The sequence below is a fragment of the Nycticebus coucang genome, chromosome 11 (assembly GCF_027406575.1).
Source record: "Nycticebus coucang isolate mNycCou1 chromosome 11, mNycCou1.pri, whole genome shotgun sequence".
NCBI classification, from domain to species: Eukaryota; Metazoa; Chordata; class Mammalia; order Primates; family Lorisidae; genus Nycticebus; species Nycticebus coucang.
The window spans coordinates 122,515,818-122,542,699 of record NC_069790.1 but is presented as its reverse complement, the minus strand read 5'-3'; the positions used below and the strand labels follow the sequence as shown (position 1 = coordinate 122,542,699).

The window sequence follows — 26,882 nt, the reverse complement described above, 5'->3', positions numbered from 1 at the left end:
CCTGTCTCTTTAGAAAAAAAAGAGGGGTAAAGGCGGGTAGGACGCCGGCCCCATATACGGAGGGTGGCAGGATCGAATTTGCCCCGGCCAAACTGCAACGAAAAAACTACAGGCATTCTGGCGGGTGCCTGTAGTCTCAGTGACTCAGGAGGCTGAGGCAGGAGAATCGCCTAAGTCTAGGAATTGGAGGTTGCTGTGAGCTGTGACACCACAGCACTCTACCGAGGGCGATAAAATCAAAACTACTTTGAGATATCACCTAACCCCAGTAAGAGTAGCCCACATAACAAAATCCCAAAACCAGAGATGTTGGCATCAATGTGGAGGAAAGGGCACACTTCTACACTGCTGGTGGGAATGCCCACTAATACATTCCTTCTGGAAGGATGTTTGGAGAATACTTAGAGACCTAAAAATAGACCTGCCATTCGATCCTATAATTCCTTTACTAGGTTTATACCCAGAAGACCAAAAATCATAACATAACAAAGACATCTGTACCAGAATGTTTATTGCAGCCCAATTCATAATTGCTAAGTCATGGAAGAAGCCCAAGTACCCACTGACCCATGAATGGACTAGCAAATTGTGGTACATGTATACCATGGAATATTATGCAGCCTTAAAGAAAGATGGAGACTTTACCTCTTTTATGTTTACATGGACGGAGCTGGAACATATTCTTCTTAGCAAAGTATCTCAGGAATGGAAGAAAAAGTATCCAATGTACTCAGCCCTACTATGAAGCTAATTTATAGCTTTCACATGAAGGCTATAACCCAACTATAGCACAAGACTATGGGGAAACGGCCAAGGAAGGGGAAGGGGGGGTTAGCATGGAGGGAGGATAATGGGCGGGGCCACACCTAAGGTGCATCTTAGAATGGGTACAGGCAAAACTTACTAAATGCAGAATACAAATGCCTACATACAGTAACTAAGAAAATGCCATGAAGGCTACATTGAACAGTTTGATGAGAATATTTCAGATTGTATATGAAACCAGCACATTGTACCCCTTGATTGCACTAATGTACACAGCTATGATTTAATAATTAAAAATAAATAAATAAAGGGGGGGTGTGGAAGGAGGCGCCCTTAGTCCAATGGTTAGAGCTGCTACCCCGTGCACCAGGGGTAGCAGGTTCAAACCTGCCCAGGACGGCTTAACAAAAAAAAAAAAAGGAGGTGTGGGGGAGGGGAAAATGGGAAGTATATACATAGGGTTTCAATTTTATAAGATGAAAAAGTTCTACAGTATATATTTAACATTACTGTACACTTAAAAATGGCTAAGGCAGGTAGAACACAGCAGCTCACACCTGTAATCCCAGCACTTGCAGAGGCCCAAGTGGGAGGATCAACTGAGCCCACAAGTTCAGGGCTGCTGTGAGTTATGACCCTGCCATTGCTCCCCAGCCTGCACAACTGAGTAAAACTGTCTCACAAAAATAAATAAGTAAATAAATATAATATAAAATTAAAACAGCTATGACAGTACATTTTATATTAGGATTTTTTCACAATTTAAAAAAATAGTAATTTTAAAAAAACAAGGTGTAGGAGAGTATGTATATTTTGTTACCATCTCTGTAAAACATGAGGATATGTATGACCCATGTGCCTCCACACAGTCACCTCTGGAAGATGACGGATTAGGGTAGGAATGGGTAAAGGTGACTTCCTCTAGGAGAGAGAGTCAGAAAAGAGAAAATCTTTTGGCATCTTCTCAGTTCTGTGCTGTGTGTGCATCACCTCTCCAACAAATCAACCTTCCTATAGAATGGTCTGGCTCTTTAGGTTAAACTCTTTTGCAAGTGACAGGGCCAGGCATGGTGGCTCACGCCTGCAATCTAGCACTCTGGGAGGCTAAGGCAGGTGGATCACGTCAGCACGGAAGTTCAAGACTGGCCTGAGTAAGACAGAGACTCTGTCTCTAATAAAAATGGAAAACAGTAGCCAAGCGTTGTGGCAGGTCCCAGTTATTCAGGAGGCTGAGGCAGAAAGATTACTCAAACCCAGGAGTTTAAGGTTGCTGTGAGCTATGATGACACCACTGTACTCAACCCAAGGCGACAGAGCAAGACTCTGTCTCAAAAAAGTTCTTTCATAGGGTCGTAACCTGAACTTGACCTAGAGATTTCAAGACAATCATGGATTTATACATTCATCTCTAAAATTCCAAAGAATGATATATTTTATTTTTGGTAATCAATACCAATCAATAATCAACATGTAAATACTCCTGATTCCTAAATCAGTACCTGCAACCCTGAACTGATTCCTTTCAGGCGTAACTGTGAGGCTCAAGTACCCGTGGACTTCTGCACAAATTAACCTCTCCCTCTCCAGCCTTCCCAATGTTTCCTATCCAGCCAATCACACTACCATCTATGCACTGCCCCACATAAAAACGAGTCATGCTACATTTCTCTTTTAAGTGCCACCAATTCCAATCACTAAGACCTATTAATTCTACCTCCTCTTATACCTCTGCTACCTATATGTAACTTACCCTAAACGACCAAACATGCTTTAAAAAATGGCAGCCTGTTATGGTACGAGCAAGAACAATGAGGCCAATTACAACTGCGTGAATAATACAAAAATTCTGCCCCCATTCTACTCACTTGATACTGGCTCCGTGAGTCTGATTTCTTTCAGGTGGCCTCGACTTCAACATACTCTTACGGTGTGAGCCTAGTGCTGGCCTGAGGGTAATTCTCATAAGTGCGGTGTGCTCTTTATATACTATATTGTGTACCCCCAATCCAAGTCAACTACCTCAGCTACTGCAGAAGAAAATTCCTCACACTGAAGGAAAATTCATGTTCTTTTTCTTATGCAGGCCCTTCCTGAGAGACTATCATGGCTAGTTCTGACTATAAATTTCCCCTTACACAAGTTTAAGAACCTTACAAAAGACTTTACCCCCCTTTTATCCACTCTCCCATATCCATTCCACAGCCTTTGTGGAGGCCCTCTTCCTCTCAGCCAGACCACCATGAAGACTCTGTGTTCTCTCTGAAACATGAGCCTGCTCAAATGGTTCCACTGCCAATGCCATGCAGTGGCTAGCAGGCATCTCCCTCTCTTCCCCCTTGCACTCAGCCCTCTGCTCGTGCTGAGCTAGTCAGCTCCTGAAAGCCCCCTTGCCTTCCTTCCCATTGCGGGTCGTTGGCATATGCTGCTTCCTTGTTCTCAAATGATTTATATTTGAAGAGCTTAGAAACTGCTTTGAAATTGAATTGTAATTCAATTTCCACTAACAGCACTAAATCTCTTTAAAATATACACAGTAGCATCTCTGTAAGTTGACCACCCAAGGGAATGTAACAAACCAGTCAAAATACAGAGGTGGCCGACATAAGGAACTTCCATTGAGTACATGCTGTCTATGAAAATTAGATCAACTTAAGGAGGTGGTCAATGTAGGGAGGTGGCCAACTATAGAGATTCTATTATAATTCTGTTTTGAACTCTGGACAATTCAGTACTGAAGAAGACTTGTATGATCCCCACCTGCTACCTGCTCAATGCACATGACCTGTATGAGTCTCTGCACCTCCTCGAAAAACTCATTCTCACAGTGTATGTTGAGATGACTGGGGAGAACTGTCAGAAAGGACAATTCTGTGAGCTCCTCAGGAACCCATAATTGGGCTTCTCAGATTCTCTAAGCCAGCGGTTCTCAACCTTCCTAATGCCATGACCCTTTAATACAGTTCCTCATGTTGTAGTGACCCCCAACAATAAAATTATTTTCATTGCTACTTCATAACTATAATTGTGCTAGTGTTATGAATCATAATATAAATATCTGATACACAGGATGTATTTTCATTGTTACAAAGGGGTTGCAACCCACAAGTTGAGAACTGCTACTCTAAACCAAGAAACTTTGACCTGATGTGGCAATTCAATAAATGTCTTCGATTTACTTCTATAGCTTGGCCATAAATCTCTATACCTGCTTTGCTCCCTTTACTCCATCAACAAGATCACTGAGGGTGTGAACAAGAAAGAAGGTGACCATTCTCATCACTTCCTCAACCATCTCATGCAACAAACTCACTTGCAGAATTCAAAGCACAATCTGCACGATAACAGTAGTTTCTTATCTTTCTAATAATAAACTTGATTATTTTTTAACATTCATTGCAGGTACACATTTTTAATAAATGTTCTTTTCCATGTTTACACCAGACATCTCCAATTCCTTCATGGCAAGTGGTTATATTTTACCTCCTTATATATGCCAGCTAAATCAGAAAAAAAATTCTTTTAGTAAAAACTTCCTGTGAACACTTTTCCCAGTGGCCGGCAGTTGCTCCACAGCCCTAAGATTAGATAGATGTCCCTTGGAGTGAAGCAAGAACTCCTGGCACAGTGAGCTGAAGTAGAAAGAAGGAAGCAGCTGGGCACAGTGCCTGGTCCTAAAATCCTGTCCAACAGGTAGCTATATGATATGCTGGGGAAGGAAAACTGCCAAATCTGACAGGTGGAAATCCATGATTTGTTTTGGCTGGAAAGACAAAGCCACTCAGATACACTGTCAGTTTCTTGGCTCCACTGATTTCACTTGTACCACTGCGGGCGTCCAGGGCAGAAAACACACAGAATGGTCTGCAGCACACAGAAGCCACACTTCGCAATTCCAGCTGTGACAACAGAACCAGAGAAAAAGACGGTAGCACTTTCAAGGTAGCACTTTTATAACTGCTTTATAAAAGTTAACATATAGATTCCATTATCTGTTGGCCCTATAGTTAACACATTTCTTGCACCAGATAATTCCAAAAATCACTTCATATTCTAACACGACAAAGAATTATATATTTGGATAGGGCACCATTTAACAATACACTTGCATGGAATAAAATCCAAAGCTAAATTACAAAGATTTTAATATGCACCTTATGTTACATGAAATTGTTCTCTGTGAAGTAAGCATTTTATACATGCTATTAATTTTAACTTAAAAAGAACATTTCATGGGTGGTGCCTGTGGCCCAACGGGTAGGGTGCCGGCCCCATATATCAAGGGTGGTGGGTTCAAACCTGGCCCCAGCCAAACTGCAACAGGAAAATAGCTGAGCGTTGAGGCGGGCGCCTGTAGTCCCAACTACTAGGGAGGCTGAGGCAAGAGAATCGCTTAAGCCCACGAGCTGGAAGTTGCTGTGAGCTGTGATGTCACAGCATTCTACCAAGGGCGACAAAGTGAGACTCTGTCTCTTTAAAAAAAAAAAAAACATTTCATGGAAGAAAACAAATAAAGCGGGAGGCTGAGGCAAGAGAATTGCTTAAGCCAGTTCTCAACCTCCCTAACGCCGCAAATCTTTAATACAGTTCCTCATGTTGCGGTGACCCCCCCAACCATAAAATTATTTTTGTCCTGAAATAATATTATATTATTATTGACCTAGAGATTTCAAGACAATCTGGATTTATACATTCCAGAAAATTTTTGTCCCCAAAATAATTTTATGGTTGGGGGTCACCACAACATGAGGAACTATATTAAAGAGTTGCAGCATTAGGAAGGTTGAGAACCACAGTAACATTTAAACCCTAGAAAAAAATAATATTTGGACCCAATTTCCTCTGCTCTTTAGCACAGTTATCTAGCTAGTTTTTAAGAATTCTGAAGTATATAGTTGGTTTCCTACCCAAATCCATTCCTCCTTCCACTGACCTTACTGTTGGAGACCTATTTAAGTACTTACCCTCTCCGAGGGTCCAGTTGATCAGACATAGTCTCCTCCTCAGCCCCAGGGAAAGAATCTTGACCTAAACCAGTCAAGGTAATTCCATTCCTTTTGCTAGTGTTAAATTAGGTATGGGCAGGCAGGGTCAATCTGCTGGGAAGATTTCTGGGAAAGGGTTTCTAAATACTTAAAACTGGTATGTAAGGAAAACCTTCCCTTCTACCTCTATATGGAAATATCCAAAGAGGTCATCAGGAACTTTGACAGTAACTTTGGGGCCCAAAGGGAACCAAGAGAAAAGGTCAAGTTGACAATGGGGCTGCATCCCCACAGTTCCACCACTGAGCTGCTAAAGTAACCAGCCCTGGAACCACCTAACCTTGGCATTCCCGTTTGTACGATAATAAGCCCCTTTCGTGCTGGACATTTTACTGGGTTTTCTGTTGTTTGCAAAAAAGTAGCCTGATTCATGCTAATATCTTTAAAAGGAATTAAAAATTCCTTTGGGAAGAATATCTTGAGTTAAAAATCTAAACAAACTGGAGAGAGCCCAGTTCACAGCAGATACTTTGTGGGCTGTGCTTTTTTTTTTTTTTTCTTTTTTGTGTTGCAGTTTGACTGGGGCCGGGTTCAAACCTACCACCCTTGGTATATGGGGCCAGCGCCCTACTCACTGAGCTACAGGTGCCACCCATGTGGGCTGTGCTTTTCCCAGACACATCCTTAGATCTTGCTTTAATAAACCTCAATTAAGTACAGAAAATACATATATATATATACAAACAAACATAAAATCTAACCAATTTGGAATTTATAGGATTATATTCCTCTTAGTTCCAGTTACTCACCATTAAAAAATAATGGTCCTCAGGTTCGGCTCGAAGATATTTAAAAACTACCTGCTCCATAAACCTTTCCATAAGATCCCAGTCTTCAATGATTCCATGTCGTATGGGCCACTGCAGCAAGAGAAACCAAACCGAGTCGAGTTTCAGTTCATGACGGTAAGACCAAGAGCTGAACAGCAGAGGCACAGGGGAAACTGCTACTAGAGAACAAGGCCTCCTCCCCACTGAAGCCACTGTCAGTTCATGTAAACAAACAACAGACACTGAAAAGAAAGATTAAGTTATATTACTGTTTATATTCCACTCACCCATTTCTACTGACAATCACCTTAACAGGTGGGGACAATGGGAAAGTGCAGCCAATCTACCATACAATTGCATCTGGAGTTTTGTTTTGTTTTTCAAGAATAAATGTCTACTTAGGCTGGGTGTGGTGGCTCACGCCCTGTAGTCCCAGCGCTGTGGTAGGCCGAGGCGGGTGGACTGCCTGAGCTCAGAGGTTCAAGATCCATATGAGCAGCAGTGAGCCGGAGTAAGACCCCATTTCTACTAACAACATCAAAAACAGCCAGCACCGCAGGAGAAAGAAGAAAATCAACAAAAAAGGAGTACTTCAAACAAAGAAGAATGAAAAAGCACACTGAAATTAAAAATTAAAAATAATTTAAAAAAAAAGAAATGTCTACTTAAATAATTTTAGTTTTTTTTTTAATTAATCAATCTGCAATTTTCCATATCTGACAGCTTACTTGGTTAACCTGCAAGTTTTCCAGAGGAACAGATTATGCTTTCATGTGTAACCCAGTGTTACCTAAGTCAGTTCTGCATCCAGAATTGGGACCTTGTTAACTCACTCAATTCTCTACACAAAAATACCTCTCTCTGCTCAAATACAGTAACCACCACCACCTCCATTCAAACATAAAAATAAAAACATATTCCACAACTCACAAACACAAATTCCAGATGATCTGCCACTTGGCATTATTCATTTTACTGCTCTGTTCCTGGCTCACCAGGTAAAGAAGGAAATTTCTGTCCAAAGTTTACCTTTGTAGCATACGTAGGTTTATCAATAGCTTCATCCCCTATGAAAAAGTCAAGGTCATCAACTCCCCTCAACACTCTTCGTTGCGCTTGGTCAACTACTTTTGCTGACTCTCTGATGGCAATACCTTAAAAAAAAAGCACAAAGCTTTCCATCACTATCCACATTTATTTAAATGATCAAGAAAAAATTGTATCTCTATACATGTAGAAGTTAATTTTTATTATCAGGATTCTATTAAGAATGCTCACAGAAAAGACACTGTCAATTCATACATAAAATAATGCAGAAAGAAGTTATTGTATTCTAGTATTATTTCCAGTACAGTGCAAAAGAACTTAGCTAGACAAAAGCTCCTTTACAAATTTTCTCAGTTTCATCTGTAAAATCTTTCAAGCTAGTACATGAAATGCCTATGGATTATACATTAGTAAGCTCCAAATTTTAAAATACAGTGTAGAAAGGGACAAAATTCTACACGATAGAGAAAAGAGAATAAAATGAAAAGTAATATTTATATGCTCTTAGGTCATTTTATTCTTTTTTTTTTTTGCAGTTTTTGGCTGGGGCTGGATTTGAATCCGCCACCTCCAGCATATGGGGCTGGCGCCCTACTCCTTTGAGCCATAGGCGCCACCCTCTTAGGTCATTTTAATGAAACTCTATATTAGATAGTTTTTACATATATTTTTAGTTTAGTTACAAGGAGGAAAAAGCTATGATTTTCCATTAAAAGAATAAACTGGAAAGCTGTTGGCTAATATCTGTTGCCAAAAAAGGAAAATAATCAAGCAATAGTATTATATAAAAATCTGAGGCTCAGCACCTGTGGCTTAAGTGGCTAAGTTACCAGCCATGCACACCAGAGCTGGCGGGTTGGAATCCAGCCCGGGCCTGCCAAACAACAATGACGGCTGCAACCAAAAAATAGCCGGGCCTTGTGGCAGGTGCCTGTAGTCCCAGCTACTTGGGAGGCAGAGGCAGGAAAATCACGTAAGCCCAGGAGTTTGAAGTTGCTGTGAGCTGTGATGCCATAGCATTCTATCCAGGGTGACAGCTTGAGGCTCTGTCTCAAAAAAAAAAAAAAAAAAAAATCTGAAATATTAATGGCTTATTATTTTAATAAGATCTTAATCATATGGTTTGGCACCCACAGCACAGTGGTTATAGAGCCAGCCACATACACCAAGGGTGGTGGGTTCAAACCCCACCCAGGCCAGCTAAACAACGACAACTGCAACAAAAAACAGCTGGGCATTGTGGCAGGTACCTGTAGTCCCGGCTACTTGGGAGGCTGAGGCAAGAGAATGCTTAAGCCCAAGAGTCTGAGGTTGCTGTGAGCTGTGATGCGATAGCACTCTATCAAGGGCAACATAACTGAGACTCTGTCTCAAAAAAAAAAAAAAGACCTTAATCATAAACATTTGGGAATATACCTGGTAGTAAATAGTCCTATCAGACTTTACTCCAGAATTAAACATCTAATAAAACACAGAAAGCCTCATAAAGATTCCATTTGCTATTTAAATTTCTGACTCCTGGTCATTCACTGACTTTGTATTCATGTATCAGGCTCCCATGCGAATGCTATCTCCTCCTCTGAACCCTCCCTTGACAACCTGGGAGTTCTGGACATATTTCTGATGCTTTCACTGGCCCTTCTACATTTCCATTAATGCATTTGTCACAATGAATTATAACTGTTTACAATCCATCTATCAACTAGACTGTAGACGTCTTGAAGTCAGATAAAAAATCTTTATAGTTTATAACAGCAGGTAAGATGTCAATAACTATTAATAATAAGTTATTTTTATCAAGCATTCTGCTAAGTATTATTTTTTGTATACTATTTCACTATACCCTCACAACAGCTTATGAGGTAGGTACTATTATTTGCATCTGACAGAGGGGAAAGCTTGACAAATTATCAAAGTCACACAGCTTCTAAGATAGAACGAGAATTTGCACCTAAGCAGGCTGCTATTATTAGAAAAATATTTGGTAAACTAATACTCTACTGCACTAAAATACTTATTGTAGTTTTGAAAAATATTCAAACTCTACCTAAATAATTCTAACATAAATTTAATTTCATAAATATATTAATGGAATCTCATTACCCTTAAAACATATCTGATGAAATTATAGCTCTCTGGCCCCAAACAAATATAAGTGCTAGAAATAATTTCTCTGAATTAAAACATCAAATTCCTTGTGATTTACTACCCAATGTGATCTACAGATTCAATGTAATTCCTATAAAAATAACTAATGACATTCTTCATAGAAACAGGGGGAAACATCCTAAAATTCATATGGAACCACTAAATACCACTTTGGCTATTTCCACAAAGCAATCTTGAGCAAAGAGAACAAAGCCAGCAGTTATGACACTACCTGACCCCATGGCAAATAAAGCTACTGTAATCCAAACAGCACGGTGCTGGCATAAAAACAGACACATGAACCAATGGAACAGAACAGGCTGGGGTGGAAAGATAGGGAAATGTTGGTCAAAGACACATAATCACAGATAGGAGGAATACATTTCAAGATATCTACCATACAGCAAAAAATTCCTTCAAATAGTGCAGCAAACTTAATTTTTCTGCATGGCTGCTTTATGAAGTGGGCAGAGTACACAGACTTTGAAGTACACAAACTCAGCTCTGAACAGTGGGCTCAGCACTCCCTAGTTGCTAACCTGAGGAAAGTGATCACTGAGCTGCAGTACTCTCACCTCTAAAACACACATATTGCTACCTACCCGGCAGGGTCAGTAGGATTAAATGGGATTAAATGGCAAAATGTTTACAAAGTGCTTACAAGAGAGCCTGCTACATTCTGGTATTATATATACTAAACTGGAGGCCAAAAATGTGACTGGCTGAACACTTAAAGGATACCAAGATAAGAACATTCTGGAGAGGAACGGGGAAATATTATAAAAATGTATTTATCCAGAAATTCATTCTAAAGAAATAATCAGAACGTACTAACACTACCTCCAACCCTAGCCCTACAAGATAGTCTTTATAGAACTAACTATAAGAGCAACAAATGAGAGGTGGGGGAATTAACTGACCTGAAATCAGAAATCAGGTAAGTATTCAATAAATTATATCCAATCCTTAAAAAGAGCTACTAAGTCTACTTTCAGAATAATAAGCACACAGGCCCAGTGCCTGTAGCTTAAGCGGCTAAGGCGCCAGCCACACACACCAGAGCTGGCAGATTTAAATCCAGCCCAGCTTGCCAAACAACGACAAATGCAACCAAAAAATAGCCCGGCATTGTGGCGGGCACCTGTGTCCCAGCTACTTGGGAGGCTGAGGCAAGAGAATCACTTAAGCCCAGGAATTGGAGGTTGCTGTGAGCTGTGACGCCACAGCACTCTACCCAGGGCGACAGCTTGAGGCTCTGTCTCAAAAAAAAAAAAAAGAAGAAGCACAGTATGACTCCACTTTGATAAATTTACAGAGTTACATATTTGTGCAAATTCATAGAAATAAGATAGCTAACCAAAAGATTAACACTGGTTAACCCTGTCTGGTAGAATTACAGGGAGAATGTTTGCATTCTTCTACTAACCATATTGGTTTCTCAATTATGAATAAAAAAGCCAAAGAAACAAAATTAAATTAAATTTCTCTCTGGTACTTCTCAAATTCCTATACCCTTAAAACATCATTTTCAAATAAAAGCTTTGAAGTTAAGTCAGGTTGATGAATTTTCTCAAATAGAAGCTATTAACTTAGCTATAAATATATCTTAAATTTAATTCTAAAACAAATTAATAAACAGACACGATTACTTTTAAAAACAAATTATCTACAATCTCCAACTTCTTACAAATGAAGAGTAAAGGCAAGGTTGTAAGAGTGAGTTTGAGGCCTTTTTCTCACAAAGGCATCTTGAAGTAACACGCTGAAAGGAAAAAGGAAAAAGACAGAATAGAAATCACTTCGCCCCTTTCTTTTCTTACTCCAACTCGTTGCCACATACAGTCTAGAAGCTTCCAGTTATAAAAGGTGGCACAACCAAAAGGACAAACTTCTGCAGACCTGAAGAAAGCAAGAGTGAGGTGGAAATGGTGGTGATGGAGCTAGGGAGAGCCCAAAATGAGAGCTGGTGAGCGTGTGGGGCGTGGGCTTACAATGAGCTGGTAAATCTGCTGATTTTCTCACAACTGAGGTGATCTGCAGATATAAATAAAACCCCTCTCTGAAAACTGACCGTGCCAAGCCATGGCAAAGACTGACGCTGCTTCAAACCATCTGCTGCACAAGTCAGGTGTTCACAGGGCCACTGTCAAGATGCCTTGCGGCAGACCTCAGAAATCCTCACACAATTTGCAAGGGCAAGTGACGGATTCAATCCTCTGGACAAGATCAAACTTAATGGAATTAAACTATCAAAGGCAAAAGATTCTGCAATTCATGACATAATTCAAGCTTACCAAGAATTTGAGAGCAATATAGTTAACAAAAGAAGAAAAAAAAACACCACCTTAAAGAAAAATGCTGAAGTTAATGAGAATGAATCTATGACACTCAAAAATTTAAACAGCGGTGGCTCACGCCTGTAATCCCAGCACTGTGGGAGGCTAAGGAAGGATAATTACTTAAGCTCAGGAGTTCCAGGCTTATCTGAGTGAGAATGAGACCCCCAACTCCTATTAAAAAAAAAAAAAAAAAAACCAGCAGAGCTCCACGGCCATTGCCAGTAATCCCAGTGGCTTCCAGAGGCTGAGGCAGCGGGATGCCCATAGCCAGAGTCTGAGTGAGCTATGACGCCACTGCACTGTGCTCAGGGAACAGGGTGGACTCTCTCAACAAAACAAAACAAAACAAAAGGCAAGGAAATACAAATAAAAAACAAATAAGAAAAAAATTTTTTTTTAATTTAAATGGCAACAAAGTAAATCTTATCCCTCCCCAGAAAGAAAAGAAAATCAAAGCAATCTGATCCCAAATCACAGATTTGTTTTAATGGCCCTTAAAAATTAAAATTTTAAAAAAACTGTTATACAGGAAGCAAGTGAACCTAAGACAGTGAACAGATATAGAGCTTATATTCACAATCTTTTGTCTATACCCACAGAAACCAACATGTTGCCCAAACAGTTCTTAGGAACACAATGAAGAAATGTATCTGAAAGAAGATATCATTGTCTATTGCAGAAAAATGGTCTGTGTCATCCCAGCTATCTCCAGCACAGCATAGCATAATACACACCTTGGCTTCCACCCCACCTGCAGTTCCTCCCCAAGTGAGCGTCAACAAATGCCAAAACCAGAACCTAAAACTTTTCATCCCAAACTGGCAATAAAAAGGGGATATCCCGGGCGGCGCCTGTGGCTCAGTGAGTAGGGCGCCGGCCTCATATGCCGAGGGTGGCGGGTTCAAACCCAGCCCCGGCCAAACTGCAACAACAACAAAAAAAAATAGCCGGGCGTTGTAGCGGGCGCCTGTAGTCCCAGCTGCTTGGGAGGCTAAGGCAAGAGAATCGCTTAAGCCCAAGAGTTAGAGGTTGCTGTGAGCCGTGTGACGCCACGGCACTCTACCCGAGGGCGGTACAGTGAGACTCTGTCTCTACAAAAAAAAAAAAAGGGGATATCCCTCCTTTCCTGCTAGAGCATTATCAGAAAAGACATGCTAAAACAAAGTTAAAGTAAGATCCATAAAATGGCCAGGTTTCAATAAAAAACTCACCATAGCAAGAACCAGGAACATCTCAACTAAACTGAGAAAATAACAATCAACAGACAATACAGAGATGACACAGATAATATACTTATTAAAAAAAAAAAACTTTCTAAAAACTAAACATAAAGAATTCTGAAAAAAATAAAAAAAATAAAAATGAAAATGAAAATAAGAATTCTGAAAGCCTCCAAGGAAATTTCCCACCAGAAGTCATAGTCATACAGCATAAAGGAAGGGATAAAATATTTTCAAGTGCTAAAAGAACTGCCCACCCAGACTTTTATATTCAGCAAAAATATCCCTAAAGAATGAAGAGCCAGAGACTGAGGAGGGAGACCCAGGAGGCTGGTGGAGACAAAGCATGGAGGACACAAGAACGGGAAGAAAGAAGGACTTTCTGGAAGTTCCTTTTTCACGTGGTTCATGGTCATCGTGTTGCTGGGAGTATGGACATAAGTAGCAGTTGTTTGGGTTGAGCTTGTTGATTATGAGGAAGTTCAAGGAAAACTAGGAATCTATGATGCTGATGGTGATTTTTTTTTTTTTTTTGCAGTTTTTGGCCGGGGCTGGGTTTGAACCCGCCACCTCCGGCATATGGGGTCGGCACCCTACTCCGTTGAGCCACAGGTGCCACCCCAGGTGATGGAGATTTTAATGTAGATGATGCCAAAGTTTTATTAGGACTTAAGGAAAGATCTGTTTCAGAACCCACAGTCCCACCAGAAGCGGAGCCAGACGCTGAGCTGAGGAGCAGGCTCCTGTGGGGGCAGAACCCAAGAATATTGAAGACAAAATAAACAAACAAATTCAGCCCCTTCTCCATGAAACGGTACACAGAGAACATGTTGAAGGAGAAGACCTGCAGCAAGAAGACGGTGACCCGGTGGGGGAACCACACCTGGAGGATGACGGCTTCCTCACAGCCACTGATGTACACGATAAATCTGAACCCTGGAACCTGAAACATTTCATGAAGATTCACAGGACTACCATCAGGATTTGCAAGAGAAGACATACGAACAGGAAGCTCCAGATTCCAGTGAACCAGTAGTAGTTGATGAAAGACTGCAGCATGATGAAGATGGTGTAACATACCAAGACTATGATGAAAAAGTATACAGACCTGTGGAAAATGAACCTTCAGAAAACAATCCTGTGGAAAATGAACTTTCAGAAAATGAAAGGATAGAAATCTCAGGTGAGTTTATTCTGTAAATGGATGTTCCCTACAAGTTAATACCTTCCTATATTTGTTAAAACTCTTATGCCGCCTTGTGGAACAAAAAAAATCAATGCAATGAGAATAAAAGACACTTTAAAGTCAAAAAAAAAAAAAAAAAGAATGAAGAGCAGGCTCACCGCCTGTGGCTCAAGCAGCTAAGGCACCAGCTACATACACCTGAGCTGGCGGGTTCAAATCCAGCCCGGGCCCGCCAAACAACAATGACGGCTGCAACCAAAAAATAGCCGGGCGTTGTGGCAGGCACCTGTAGTCCCAGCTACTTGGGAGGTGGAGGCAGGAGAATCGCTTGAGCCCAGGAGTTGAAGGTTGAAGGTTGCTGTGAGCTGTGATGCAATGGCACCCAGGGCAACAGCTTGAGGCTCTGTCTCCAAAAAAAAAAAAAGAATGAAGAGCAAATCAAGACATTTTTCAAATGAAGCCAAAACTAATAAAATTTGTCACCAGCATACCTACTTCAAAAAAATGGCTAAAGGGGCTCAGTGCCTGTAGCTCAGCGGCTAGCATGCTGGCCACATACACCAGAGCTGATGGTTTTGAACCCAACCCAGGCCTACAAAACAACAATAACAACTACAACTACAACAAAAAAAAATAGCCAGGGCGGCGCCTGTGGCTCAGTGAGTAGGGCGCCAGCCCCATATGCCAAGGGTGGCAGGTTCGGACCCAGCCCCGGCCAAACTGCAACAAAAAAATAGCCGGGCGTTGTGGCGGGCGCCTGTAGTCCCGGCTGCTCAGGAGGCTGAGGCAAGAGAATCGCGTAAGCCCAGGAGTTGGAGGTTGCTGTGAGCCGTGTGACGCCACAGCACTCTACCAGAGGGCGGTACAGTGAGACTCTGTCTCTACAAAAAAAAAAAAATAGCCAGGTGTTATGATGGGCACCTGTAATCCCAGCTACTTGGGAGGCTGAGGCAAGAGAATCTCGGAAGCCTAAGAGTTTGAGGTTGCTGTGAGCTATGATGCCCCGGCACTCTACCCAGGGTAACATAGTGAGACTCTGTCTCCAAACAGTAAAATAATGACTACAGGAAGTTCTCCAAAGAAAAGGGAAATAAGGAAGAAATCTGCGAACAACAGGAAGAAAGAACAAACAATGCAAAGAGCAAAAATCTGGATAATAACAACTACTTTCTTTTATTTATTTTTTTTTTTTTGAACCCGCCAGCTCAGGTGTATGTGGCTGGCACCTTAGCCTCTTGAGCCATGGGCACCAAGTCAATAATTACTTTCTTTTCCTCTTAAGCTTTATAAATTATGTTTGGAGAAAAAAAAAGAAAAGAAAATTATGTTTGGCCATTAAAGAAAAAATTCTAACACTAATGTGAATGTCATGAAATTGAATGTACATAGAAGAAAGATTTAGGACAGTTATATTAGTATGGGGGTGGTAAAGGGACATAAAGGGAGGTAAGGTTTATACATCTCACTCTAACTGATAAAATATTGATACTAGTAGACTATATATATATATATACAGCAGCCCATATAGCCTATGGCTAGGAGGAGTGAGGGTTATAAGAAATACCTGTATAGCTCAATGGACACCTTGGTGAAAGGGCATGGAGAGAGAGATTGAGAGCTCGCGAGATGAGAGCAGTGGTGAATTGGCAGTCTCTACACCTATGGTGTTGAGAGGTACGAGATCAGCCGTGTATTAGGCTGGAGGAGAAGGCAGTCGGGAGCATGCGCACTCTATCACGGACCCGCTTACTCTGACTCTGGCTGCAGAACGCCAGCACAACATCTCTCTGCTGAAGATTACCAAGCTCTACTAAAGACAAAGATCTATCTATTCTAAGACTGCTTTACTCTCTGAAAGACTCTCTCTCTCTCTCCTGCTAAAGTAGATAGCCCTCAGGCAACTAAGAAAAATTGTTCCTGAACAAGGTAGCTTAGCAATCTGCATCTGGAACCTAGTTAAGCCAGGCCCAAGACCTGGCCAGTCCCAGGCCCTGACAATACAATCTACTATATATATATCTGTGTGTGTGTGCATATATTTGTGAATATACACACACAAATATAATAGCCAGGACAAAGCTATACAAAGAGATGCACTCAAAAATATTACATACAGACAAATCAATGAAATTTTTTAAAATGCTTAAGTAACCCACAGGATTACTATTAAGCAAAACAAAACAGAGATATAAGAAACAAAAAGAATAAATAGAAAAAGCACTAATAATTATAATAAATGTAAATGGCCTAAATATACCTAGGTATATTAAAAGATACTGGTAGAGCATATTTAAAAATTTGCATAAATTCTGCTATCCACAAGAAACTCTTCAAATTTAACAATATACGTAAGTTGAAAATAGAATGAAAGAAAAAGATATTCCATGCAAACAGTAATAAAAAGAAAACAGAGGGCAGAGCCTGTGGCTCAAAGGGGTGGGGCGCCAGCCCCATGTGCTGGAGATGGCAGGTTCAAACCCAGCCCCGGCCAAAAACCGGAAAAAAAAAAAAAAAAGAAAGTAAGCAGAGTGACTACACTATCAGAAAAAGTAGGCTTTAGGGCAAGGAAAATGAACCACTGGTAAATAGGGACAAAACATGATAACCAAAAGTTAATTCATCAAGCAGACAACAATCTTAAAAGCAAATGCACCAAAGAACAAAGCCGCAAAATATCTGAAGCAAAAACTGATGAGAGAAATACACAAATCCACGATTTTAACTATGGACTTCAATATTCTCTCTCATAACAAATCTCTAAAATGTTCAAGCTTCAATAAAAAAAACTTACCATGTAAGAACCAGTAATACCTCAACTGAATTGAGAAAAGATAATCAACAGACAACACAGAGATGATACAGATTAATACACCTATTTAAAAAAAAAACAACTTCTGGCTTGACGCCCGTAGTACAATGATTACAGTGCCAACCACATACACTGAGGCTGGCAGGTTCAAACCTGGCCAGGGCCAACTGCAACCAAAAAATAGCCAGGCATTGCAGCGGGCACCTAAAGTCCCAGCTACTGGGAGGCTGAGGCAAGAGAATTGCTTAAGCCAAAAAGTTTGAGGTTGCTGTGAGCTATGATGCTACCGCACTCTACTGAGAGCAACATAGTAAGACTGTCTCAAAAAAAAAATTGTGCATTCTGACTCAAATAAAATTAACCCATAAACCAGTAACAGAAAGGTAACAAGAAAATCTTCTGAATGCCATACACTTGGAAATGAACACAGTTCTAAATAACCAACAGGCCAAAGAAAAAGTCTCAGACAAACTAAAAAGACATGAACAGTTTGAAATGAAAATATAACATATGTAAACATATGGGGCACAACTAAAGCAGTGTTAAGAGGGAAAATTTTAGCGCTAACTTCTTACATCAATAATGTAAGTTCCCAACTTAAGAACTATGAACTAAAATAAAATCTTGACCCACTTCTTGGCCAAGAGGACCCCAAAGAAACCTTAAAACAGAATTCTCAGCCATGATGAAAGGGCAAATCAGATACACTTCATCATACACCACTCACTAAAATTAGCTTGGAAGAAACCACCAGGCTTTCTTCACTAAGGGCTGAACAGAAAGCAATCTCATAGGCCGGTGCGGTGGCTCACGCCTGTAATCCTAACACTCTGGGAGGCCAACGCAGGTGGACTGCTTGAGCTCACGAGTTTGAGACCAGCCTGAGCAAAAGCAAGACTCTGTCTCTGCTAAAAATAGAAAAACTAAGGCAAAAGGATCACTTGAGCCTAAGCTGGAGGTTGCTGTGAGCTATGACACCATGGCACTCTAACCAGAGAGACAGCTTGAGACTCTGCCTCAAAAAAAAAGCAATCTCATGATTATTCCCCTCTTTTGATGGTTTCAAAATGACAACTGACCAGCGTTCTTTCCTAATAAGAAAACACCAATTATGGAGCTGGTGTACAGAGGCTGGAGTTGGTGTACAGAGGCTGTGCAAAGAGGTTTTGTGTCCTCTGCTTCACCTTTTGACATCAGATCATGGTGAGGCTGCCATTTTCTGAACATGGATCCCATGAAGGGGCAAGAAGCTCACCTGTGTATGTGCATGTTTCTCCTTTCATAAATGTTCATATTCAGCCGCCCTGCTCAGCATAAATTCCTGTTCCCTAGACCATTCCCTCCAAGCACATGCTCTTGGCTTCTGCCTGAAGCTACTGCTTCCCAGCCTGCAAACTGCAACCCTTTAGGAGAAATGATACTCTCCAACCAGATGCAGTGGCTCATGCTCATAATGCCAGCACTTTAGGAGGCTGAGGCAGAAAGATCTCTGAGTTTGGGAGTTTAAGACCAGCCTGGGCATGTAGGGAGACCCCATCTCTACAATAAATTTAGCAGTAGTATGCACCTGTAGTTCTAGTTACTTGGGAAGATGAGGCCAAAGAATTGATTGAACCTAAGAGTTCAAGTTGCAGCCATCAGCCACTACACTCTAGCCTAGGCAACAAAGCAAGACTCAATCTCTTGGAAAAAAAAAAAAAAAAACTAACAAGATTAAACTTTATAAAGTACAAATGTAAAGTCTGCAGTTTAAAAAAAAGAATTTGTATGTGTATAGAATGTGGTGGGTAGCCAGAAGAAACAGACTATTTTCCCAAATGCTAAAATGTCATGTGAAGCTAAAAAATCATCTGAGGACAATCTCTGAAAGATTATCAGGAAGAGTGTATCTAAGGAAGAATACATCTAAGGATTTAAATATAGACATTTAAGAACACTTGCTACAGCAGTTGAGAGAGACACAACAATATTAATTTTTAAAATAAAAGTATCTAGTATATTTCTCAAAATATATTGGATATTTTTTTCTAAAGCTTAAAAGAATAATTCCTATCTTATGCAAACTGTTCAGAGAATTTTAAAAAGCTAACGATTTTATGAAGCTAGTATATAAGCCAGATAAAAACAGTACAAGAAATGTACTGACAAATTTTACTTTTGATATTGATGCAAAGATCTCAAATAAATGTTTACAAATATAGCTCAGCATATACTTCATTTTTCATAACAAGTAAAGTATCGGGTGGTGCCTATGGCGGCTCAGTGAGTAGGGCGCCGGTCTCATATACCAGAGGTAGTGGGTTCCAACCCAACCTGGGCCAAAAACTGCAAAAAAAAAAAAAAAAGTCCACATAAAAAAAATAAATAAAAAATAACTTAAAAAATGAAAAAAAAAAACAAGTAAAGTATCCCCAAAATTATATAACTGCTCAATATCTGAAAACATGATAATGTAATTCATTCTATTATGAGCGAATGTCCAAAACTGCATGATCATCAAAATAGATAAAGTCTTAAATGCCAACACCGTTCTTGATTTAGAGGAGAAAAACCTATCATTAAGAATAGAAGGCTCAGCGCCTGTGGCTCAAGTGGCTAAGGCACCAGCCACATACACCTGAGCTGGCGGGTTCGAATCCAGCCTGGGCCCACCAAACAGCAATGACGACTGCAACCAAACAATAGGTGGACACTGTGGCAGGCACCTGTAGTCCCAGGTAATTGGGAGGCGGGGACAGGAGAATCGCTTGAACCCAGGAGCTGGAGGTTGCTGTGAGCTGTGATGTCACAGCACTCTACCCAGGGTGACAGCTTGAGGCTCTGTCTCAAAAAAAAAAAAAAAAGAATAGCAAAGCACTATTTTCATCTGAAAAAGCATTTCAACAAAAACTTACAGCAATCACTAAACACTAAAATCTCAATCTCCTTTTTTTTTCTTTTTTTTTCTTTTTTTTTGAGACAGAGCCTCAAGCTGTCGCCCTGGGTAGAGTGCCGTGGCGTCACAGCTCACAGAAACCTCCAGCTCCTGGGCTTAAGCGATTCTCTTCCCTTCGCCTCCCAAGTAGCTGGGACTACAGGTACCCGCAACAACGCCCGGCTATTTTTTGGTTAGAGATGTCACTGTTGTTTGGCAGGCCTGGGCTGGATTCGAACCTGTCAGCTCTACTGTATGTGGCTGGCACCTTAGCCACTTGAGCTATAGGTGCTGAGCCTCAATCTCCTTTTTTTTTCTTCTTTGAGATAGAGTCTCATTCTGTTGCCCTGTGTAAAGTGCCATGGCAGCATCAAGCTCATAGCAACCTCAAACTCTTGGGCTCAAGTGATCCTTGTGCCTCAGCCTCCCAAGTAGCTAGGACTAAAGTTGCCCACCACAACACCCGGCTATTTTTAGAGATGGGGCCTCACTCTGGCTCAGGCTGGTCTCCAACTCCTAAGCTCAGGCAATCCACCTGCCTCAGCTTCCCAGAGTGCTAGGATTACAGGCATGAGCCACCGCCCCCAACCTAAAATCTCATCTCTCAAAAAATCAGAAAGAAAAGAGTACTCACTATCTCTAGTTCTAGTCACTATTTTAGAAGAAATTCCAGGGAGGCACCTGTGGCTCAGTCGGTAAGGTGCCTGAGGGTGGCGGGTTCAAACCTGGCCCCGGCCAAACTGCCAACAAAAAAAATAGCCGGGTGTTGTGGTGGGCGCCTGTAGTCCCAGCTACTTGGGAGGCTGAGGCAAGAGAATCGCTTAAGCCCAGGAGTTGGAGGTTGCTGTGAGCTGTGTGATGCCATGGCACTCTACTGAGGGCCATAAAGTGAAACTCTATCTCTACAAAAAAAAAAGAAATTCCAGCCAGCAGCCAAGAAAAAATAAAAACAAATAATAAGTATTAAGATTGGGAAGCGCCTGTGGCTCAAAGGAGTAGGGCGCCGGCTCCATATACCGGAGGTGGTGGGGTCAAACCCAGCCACTGCCAAAAACTGCAAAAAAAAAGAAGTATTAAGATTGAAAGTAACAAAATAACCATTATTTGCAGGCCATACAATGGTCTGCACAGAAAACTTGAAATGATTTACAGACTATTAGAACAAATAAGAAAGATCAGAAAGGTTGCTGAATTCAAAAACAACTTATAAACTCCAGCACCATTCCTATATGCATAATTAGACATGCAATTCAAAAACAAAATTTGACAACAGCAACAAAAACATAAAAGGTACCTAAAAATAAAGTTACTAAAAGCCGTATAAGAGCTTTTTAAAGATTATGGGCCAGGCACAGTGGATGACACTTGTAACCAGCACTTTGGGAAGCTGGGCTGGGAGTATCACTAGAGCCCAGGAGTTTGCAGTTACAGTGCCATGCAACTAGCCTGGGCAACACAGTGAGACCTTGTCTCAAAATAAAAAAAAATTAAAAAAATAAAACAGAAAAGAAAGAGAAAGAAAATTATAAAACATTTCTGAGAAACACAGAGGCACTAATAAACAATAGAACACATATATACTAGATTCACAGATAAGAGTATTCGATCATGGATATTCAAGGATAAGAACGTGCTGAGCGGCGCCTGTAGCTCAAAGGAGTAGGGCGCCAGTCCCATATCCCGGAGGTGGTGGGTTCAAACCCGGCCCTGGCCAAAAACTGCAAAAAAAAAGGAAAAAAACTGAGGCAAGAGGATCGCTTGAGCCTGGAGGCTGCTATGAACTAGGATGCCAGAGCACTCTACCCCGGGCTACAGCTTGAGACTGTCTCAAAAAAAAAGGATAAGAATACGCAATTCTGTCCATGAATGTCAAATTTGATATCAAATTTTTCCCAAATTAATCCATAAACAATGTACTTGTAATCAAAATTCCATTATAATTTTTCATGGAACTTAAACTGATTCTAAAATTTATAGTAGAGTAAGGCCAGAGCTTTTCTGAGGGAAAAAAAAATGAAGAGGTCCTGGACATACAAAGATAAAGACATATGATAAAGTAACCGTATTTATTTTTTTTTCTTTTAAAGTAACCGTATTTAACACTACAAATTTGGAGCAGAGATAAATACATCAATAAAACGAAATAAAGATACTAAAAAGATTACCAAGCACATATGATACCTCAATATGATCAAAACAGGTCAAATTGGAATATATTCTTCAATGCAACTGGTCTTCCACTCAGAAAACAAATAAAATTAGCTATCTCTTTCACATCATATTCAACAAAATAACTTAAAATTTTCTCAGAAGGCAATACAGAAATTGTTTATATCTTTGGAACAGAAAGGGATTTTTTAAAATACAAACAAATTATAAAAGGAAAAGTAAAAAAAAATTACTGGATCAAAATTTTAAATTCCTAGAAGATAAAAAAAAAAAAAAAATCTCTTGGGGCAGCGCCTGTGGCTCAGTAGGTAAGGTGCCGCCAGCCCCATATACCAAGGGTGGCAGGTTCAAACCCGACCCTGGCTGAACTGCAACCAAAAAAAAAATAGCCGGGCGTTGTGACGGGCGCCTGTAGTCCCAGCTACTCGGGAGGCTGAGGCAAGAGAATCACTTAAGCCCAGGAGTTGGAGTTTGCTGTGAGCTGTGTAATGCCATGGCACTCTACTGAGGGCAATAAAGTGAGACTCTGTCTCTACAAAAAAAAAGAAAAATCTCTTAAAAATGTTATAGAGGCCAGGCATGGTGGCTCACGCCTGTAATCCCAGCATTCCGCAAGGCTGAGGCAGGTAGACGGCCTGAGCTCAGGAGTTCCACACTAGCCTGTGCAAGAGGGAGACCCTGTTTCTACTAAGAACAGAAAAATTAGCCAGGCATCATGGTGCATGCCTGTAGTCCCAGCTGCTCTGGAGGCTGAGGCAGGAGGATCACATGAACCCAGAACTTTGAGGTTGCTATAAACTAAGCACTTCTAGCCTGGGCAACAGAGTGAAACTCTGTCTCAAAAAAAAAAAAAAAAAAAGAAGGTATAGAATAATTAAAAAGAAGATATCTGCAAGAAATCAGTGTTCAGCATGTATAAATGCAAACTATCTATATAAATAGTTCCTACAATTCCATATAAGAGAGAAAAACACGGTAGAAAAAGGGGTAAAGATACAAACAGGCAATGAAAGGTCCTCCATCTTATAAGTAATCACAGAAATGTGAATTTAAAAAAATGAGCCCAGTCTGGCCAGGAGTGCAGCCTGTAATCCCATCATTTTGGATCTTGAGGCCAGGAGTTTAAGAGTGGCCTGGGCTGAACAGAGTGAAACCCCATCCCTGCAAAATATAGAAAAAATTAATCAGGCATGGTGGCACACAGAATGAGACCTTATCTCAAAAACAAACAACAAAAAAAGAAACCCTTGGAGTTGGGACAAAACCCATTTGCAAAATAATTTATCCATCAATTTACATTCATTAGACTGGCAAAAATTTAAGTTTCACAATAGTGATTGTTGTCAAGGACAAGCAGAAACACAAACTGTGACAGAGTGTTAACGACCACCTGGAAGAGCAATCTGTCAATACCTAGCGAGGACACAGAGGCACACACTGCATGATAACACAATCCCATTTCCAGCATTTCCTCAAGGGAAACCAGCACGTGTGCATAAGAAGATATTTACTGTACCACTCCACATAATAAAAAATCTGGAAAATATCCCAATTTTAAAAATTGTGTATTCACGTTAGAACTCTGATCTACATCAGCATATATCATCAGCATTGACAAAAGTTAAAAACATAATCTTGAAGGGTTTTTATAAGATATTGCAGAAAATTACCATTTTAGAAATTGTTTAAACTCACAAAACAATGCATTCTTGTATATATAATTTAAAGATAAAACATGGACTGAAAACGTACCAAAAAATCTTTATCAGAGGAGGGCGAGGGCAAGGAGGGAAAAAAGAAAGGGCTGGTCCTCAATCTAAAATTTGTCACTTACTTAGTTACTCTGACACAAAGATGACATTTCAGGTGGTGGGTCCTGGGTTCTCATTTTCTTTTGCTTTTTTCCCCCCTCTCTAGCCCCAGTCTAGGTCTCTTTCCTGAGTATTAAGCCTTTTACCCAGCTGCCTGCTGGACTCACACACCTGAACTCTTCAAACACAGAAAACATCTAAAAGCTACTTACTCTATTCTCCTGACCCCTCCTCCCTGCTCCTTCCCTATCCGCTTTCAACTAATGTGATCACCACACATTCCTCTGCCTGAAGCTATTAAATGACTCCCAATACTCTCCAACAACTGTAAAAATAACAACAACAAAAAAAAAAAAGGAAAAACTTTTTCTTTTTTTTTTTTTTATTAAATCATAGATGTGTACATTAATGTGATCATGGGGCACCATACCCTGGTTTCATAGACCGTTTGACACATTTTCATCACACTGGTTAACATAGCCTTCCTAACATTTTCTTAGTTATTGTGCTAAGACATTTACATTCCACATTTACTAACTTTCACATATACCCTTGTAAGATGCACGGCAGGTGTAATCCCACCAATCTCCCTCCCCTCCCTTTCCCCCTTCCCCCTATTCTTAGGTTGTAACTGGGTTATAGCTTTCATGTGAAAGCCATAAATTAGTTTCATAGTAGGGCTGAGTACATTGGATACTTTTTCTTCCATTCTTGAGATACTTTACTAAGAAGAATATGTTCCAGCTCCATCCACGTAAACATGAAAGAGGTAAAGTCTCCATCTTTCTTTAAGGCTGCATAATATTCCATGGTGTACATATACCACAATTTATTAATCCATTCGTGGATCGATGGGCACTTGGGCTTTTTCCATGAATTAGCAATTATGAATTGGGCTGCAATAAACATTCTGGTACAAATATCTTTGTTACAATGTGATTTTTGGTCTTCTGGGTATATGCCTAGTAGAGGAATTAGAGAATTGAATGGCAGATCTATTTTTAGATCTCTAAGTGTTCTCCAAACATCTTTCCAAAAGGAATGTATTAATTTGCATTCCCACCAGCAGTGTAGAAGTGTTCCTTTTTTCCACATCCACGCCAACATCTCTGGTCTTGGGATTTTGTGATATAGGCTAATCTTATTGGAGTTAGATGATATCTCAAAGTAGTTTTGATTTGCATTTCTCTGATGATTAAAGATGATGAGCATTTTTTCATATGTCTGTAGGCTGCACGCCTGTCTTCTTCAGAGAAGTTTCTCTTCAAGTCCCTTGCCCAGCCCGCGATGGGATCACTTGTTCTTTTCTTGCTTATACGTTTGAGTTCTCTATGGATTCTGGTTATTAAAACTTTGTCAGAGACATAACCTGCAAATATCTTCTCCCATCCTGAGGGCTGTTTGCTTGCTTTACTTACTATGTTCTTGGCTGTGCAGAAGCTTTTTAGTTTGATCAGGTCCCAGTAGTGTATTTTTGAAGCTGCTTCGATTGGCCGGGGGGTCCTCCTCATAAAATACTCGCCCAGACCGATTTCTTCAAGGGTTTTCCCTGCACTCTCTTCTAGTATTTTTATAGTTTCGTGTCTTAAGTTTAAATCGTTAATCCAGTGAGAGTCTATCTTAGTTAATGGTGAAAGGTGTGGGTCCAGTTTCAGTGTTCTGCAGGTTGACAGCCAGTTCACCCAGCACAATTTGTTAAATAGGGAAAAACTTTCTTCAATCTACCAACTTCTACCCAGAACTTCTACCCAGAAGCTCTCCCCATCAGACAGAGCCAGGCTGCCCCTGGAAAGCAGGGCCAGGGCTTGGCATCTCCCCAGTCCAGAGCCCAGACCCCTGAGACTGCAAAAATTCCTGGCATGTAACATAAATGTAAAATTCCCTAAGAGGATTCTTCAAAGTCCTTCACCATCCAGCCCTCCTCCACATTTCCAACCACACCTCTGGAGATGCTCCTGTTTCTCCAGGTCCGTAGTGTTCCATCTCGGGGCCAGCAGAGTCAGAAAGTGGCTCTGCCAGGAAGGCCACTTTAGCACACAGTGGTGAACTGGGACTTGCTACCTCTTGCAACAAATTTGTTTTTTCACTCCCACTTCTTTAACATTTTATTATCTTTCTAGTTTCTGCCACTGCAAAGGTTCCCGACAGCACCAGCCTGAGAGTTCTCCTGCCTTTGACAGTGAATGAAATCCTGCTAATAACTGTCTTTAATTCCCCTCTCTATTGATGATGACAGGTTAAATGGAGCATCCAAATGAAAGCTATGACAGTTTTAAATGGCAGCATATTAAAGCAAAAGGTGCAAGGTCAGTCTTTTATAGTTGTTGCACTTAACAAGGTTATAATCCAATTCTCTAATTTAAAAAGTTAGAAAATTCATTTATCAACTCAGCATGGAATGAACAAGTTCCTGGGCATTCACATGAATAAAACTCACAAAACACCATTTCATCTTATAGAATGCCAACTGTTATAGACTGAACCATGTCCCTACAAAATTCACACATTGAAGCCTTTACCTTCAATGTGACCGTCCTCACAGGTAGGTGGGACTTAAGGTTAGCTGTGGGGTCCTAATCTGGTAAGAGTTGGGGCCTTATAAAAAGAGACACCAGAGAGTTCCCTTCCCCAAAGCCACATGCTCACACAGATAAGACTCCAT

At 40.6% G+C, this 26,882-nt stretch overlaps 1 protein-coding gene and 1 pseudogene across 4 annotated transcripts in view; one reads left to right on the top strand and one right to left on the bottom strand.

Annotated features, from left to right (window-relative positions):
- The window catches only part of ACTR3B (actin related protein 3B), a 152,061-nt gene that overhangs the window by 86,909 nt on the left and 38,270 nt on the right, over positions 1–26,882 (bottom strand). For all 4 annotated transcript variants that reach the window (XM_053609447.1, XM_053609448.1, XM_053609450.1 and 1 more), the window contains 2 exons: positions 7,607–7,731; positions 6,557–6,667 (listed from right to left, as the gene is read on the bottom strand). In XM_053609447.1, the coding sequence (XP_053465422.1) occupies positions 6,557–6,667; positions 7,607–7,731 (236 nt within the window). The remainder of the gene's footprint in view (positions 1–6,556; positions 6,668–7,606; positions 7,732–26,882) is intronic.
- Positions 11,855–26,447, top strand: LOC128560245 (aspartyl/asparaginyl beta-hydroxylase-like; annotated as a pseudogene).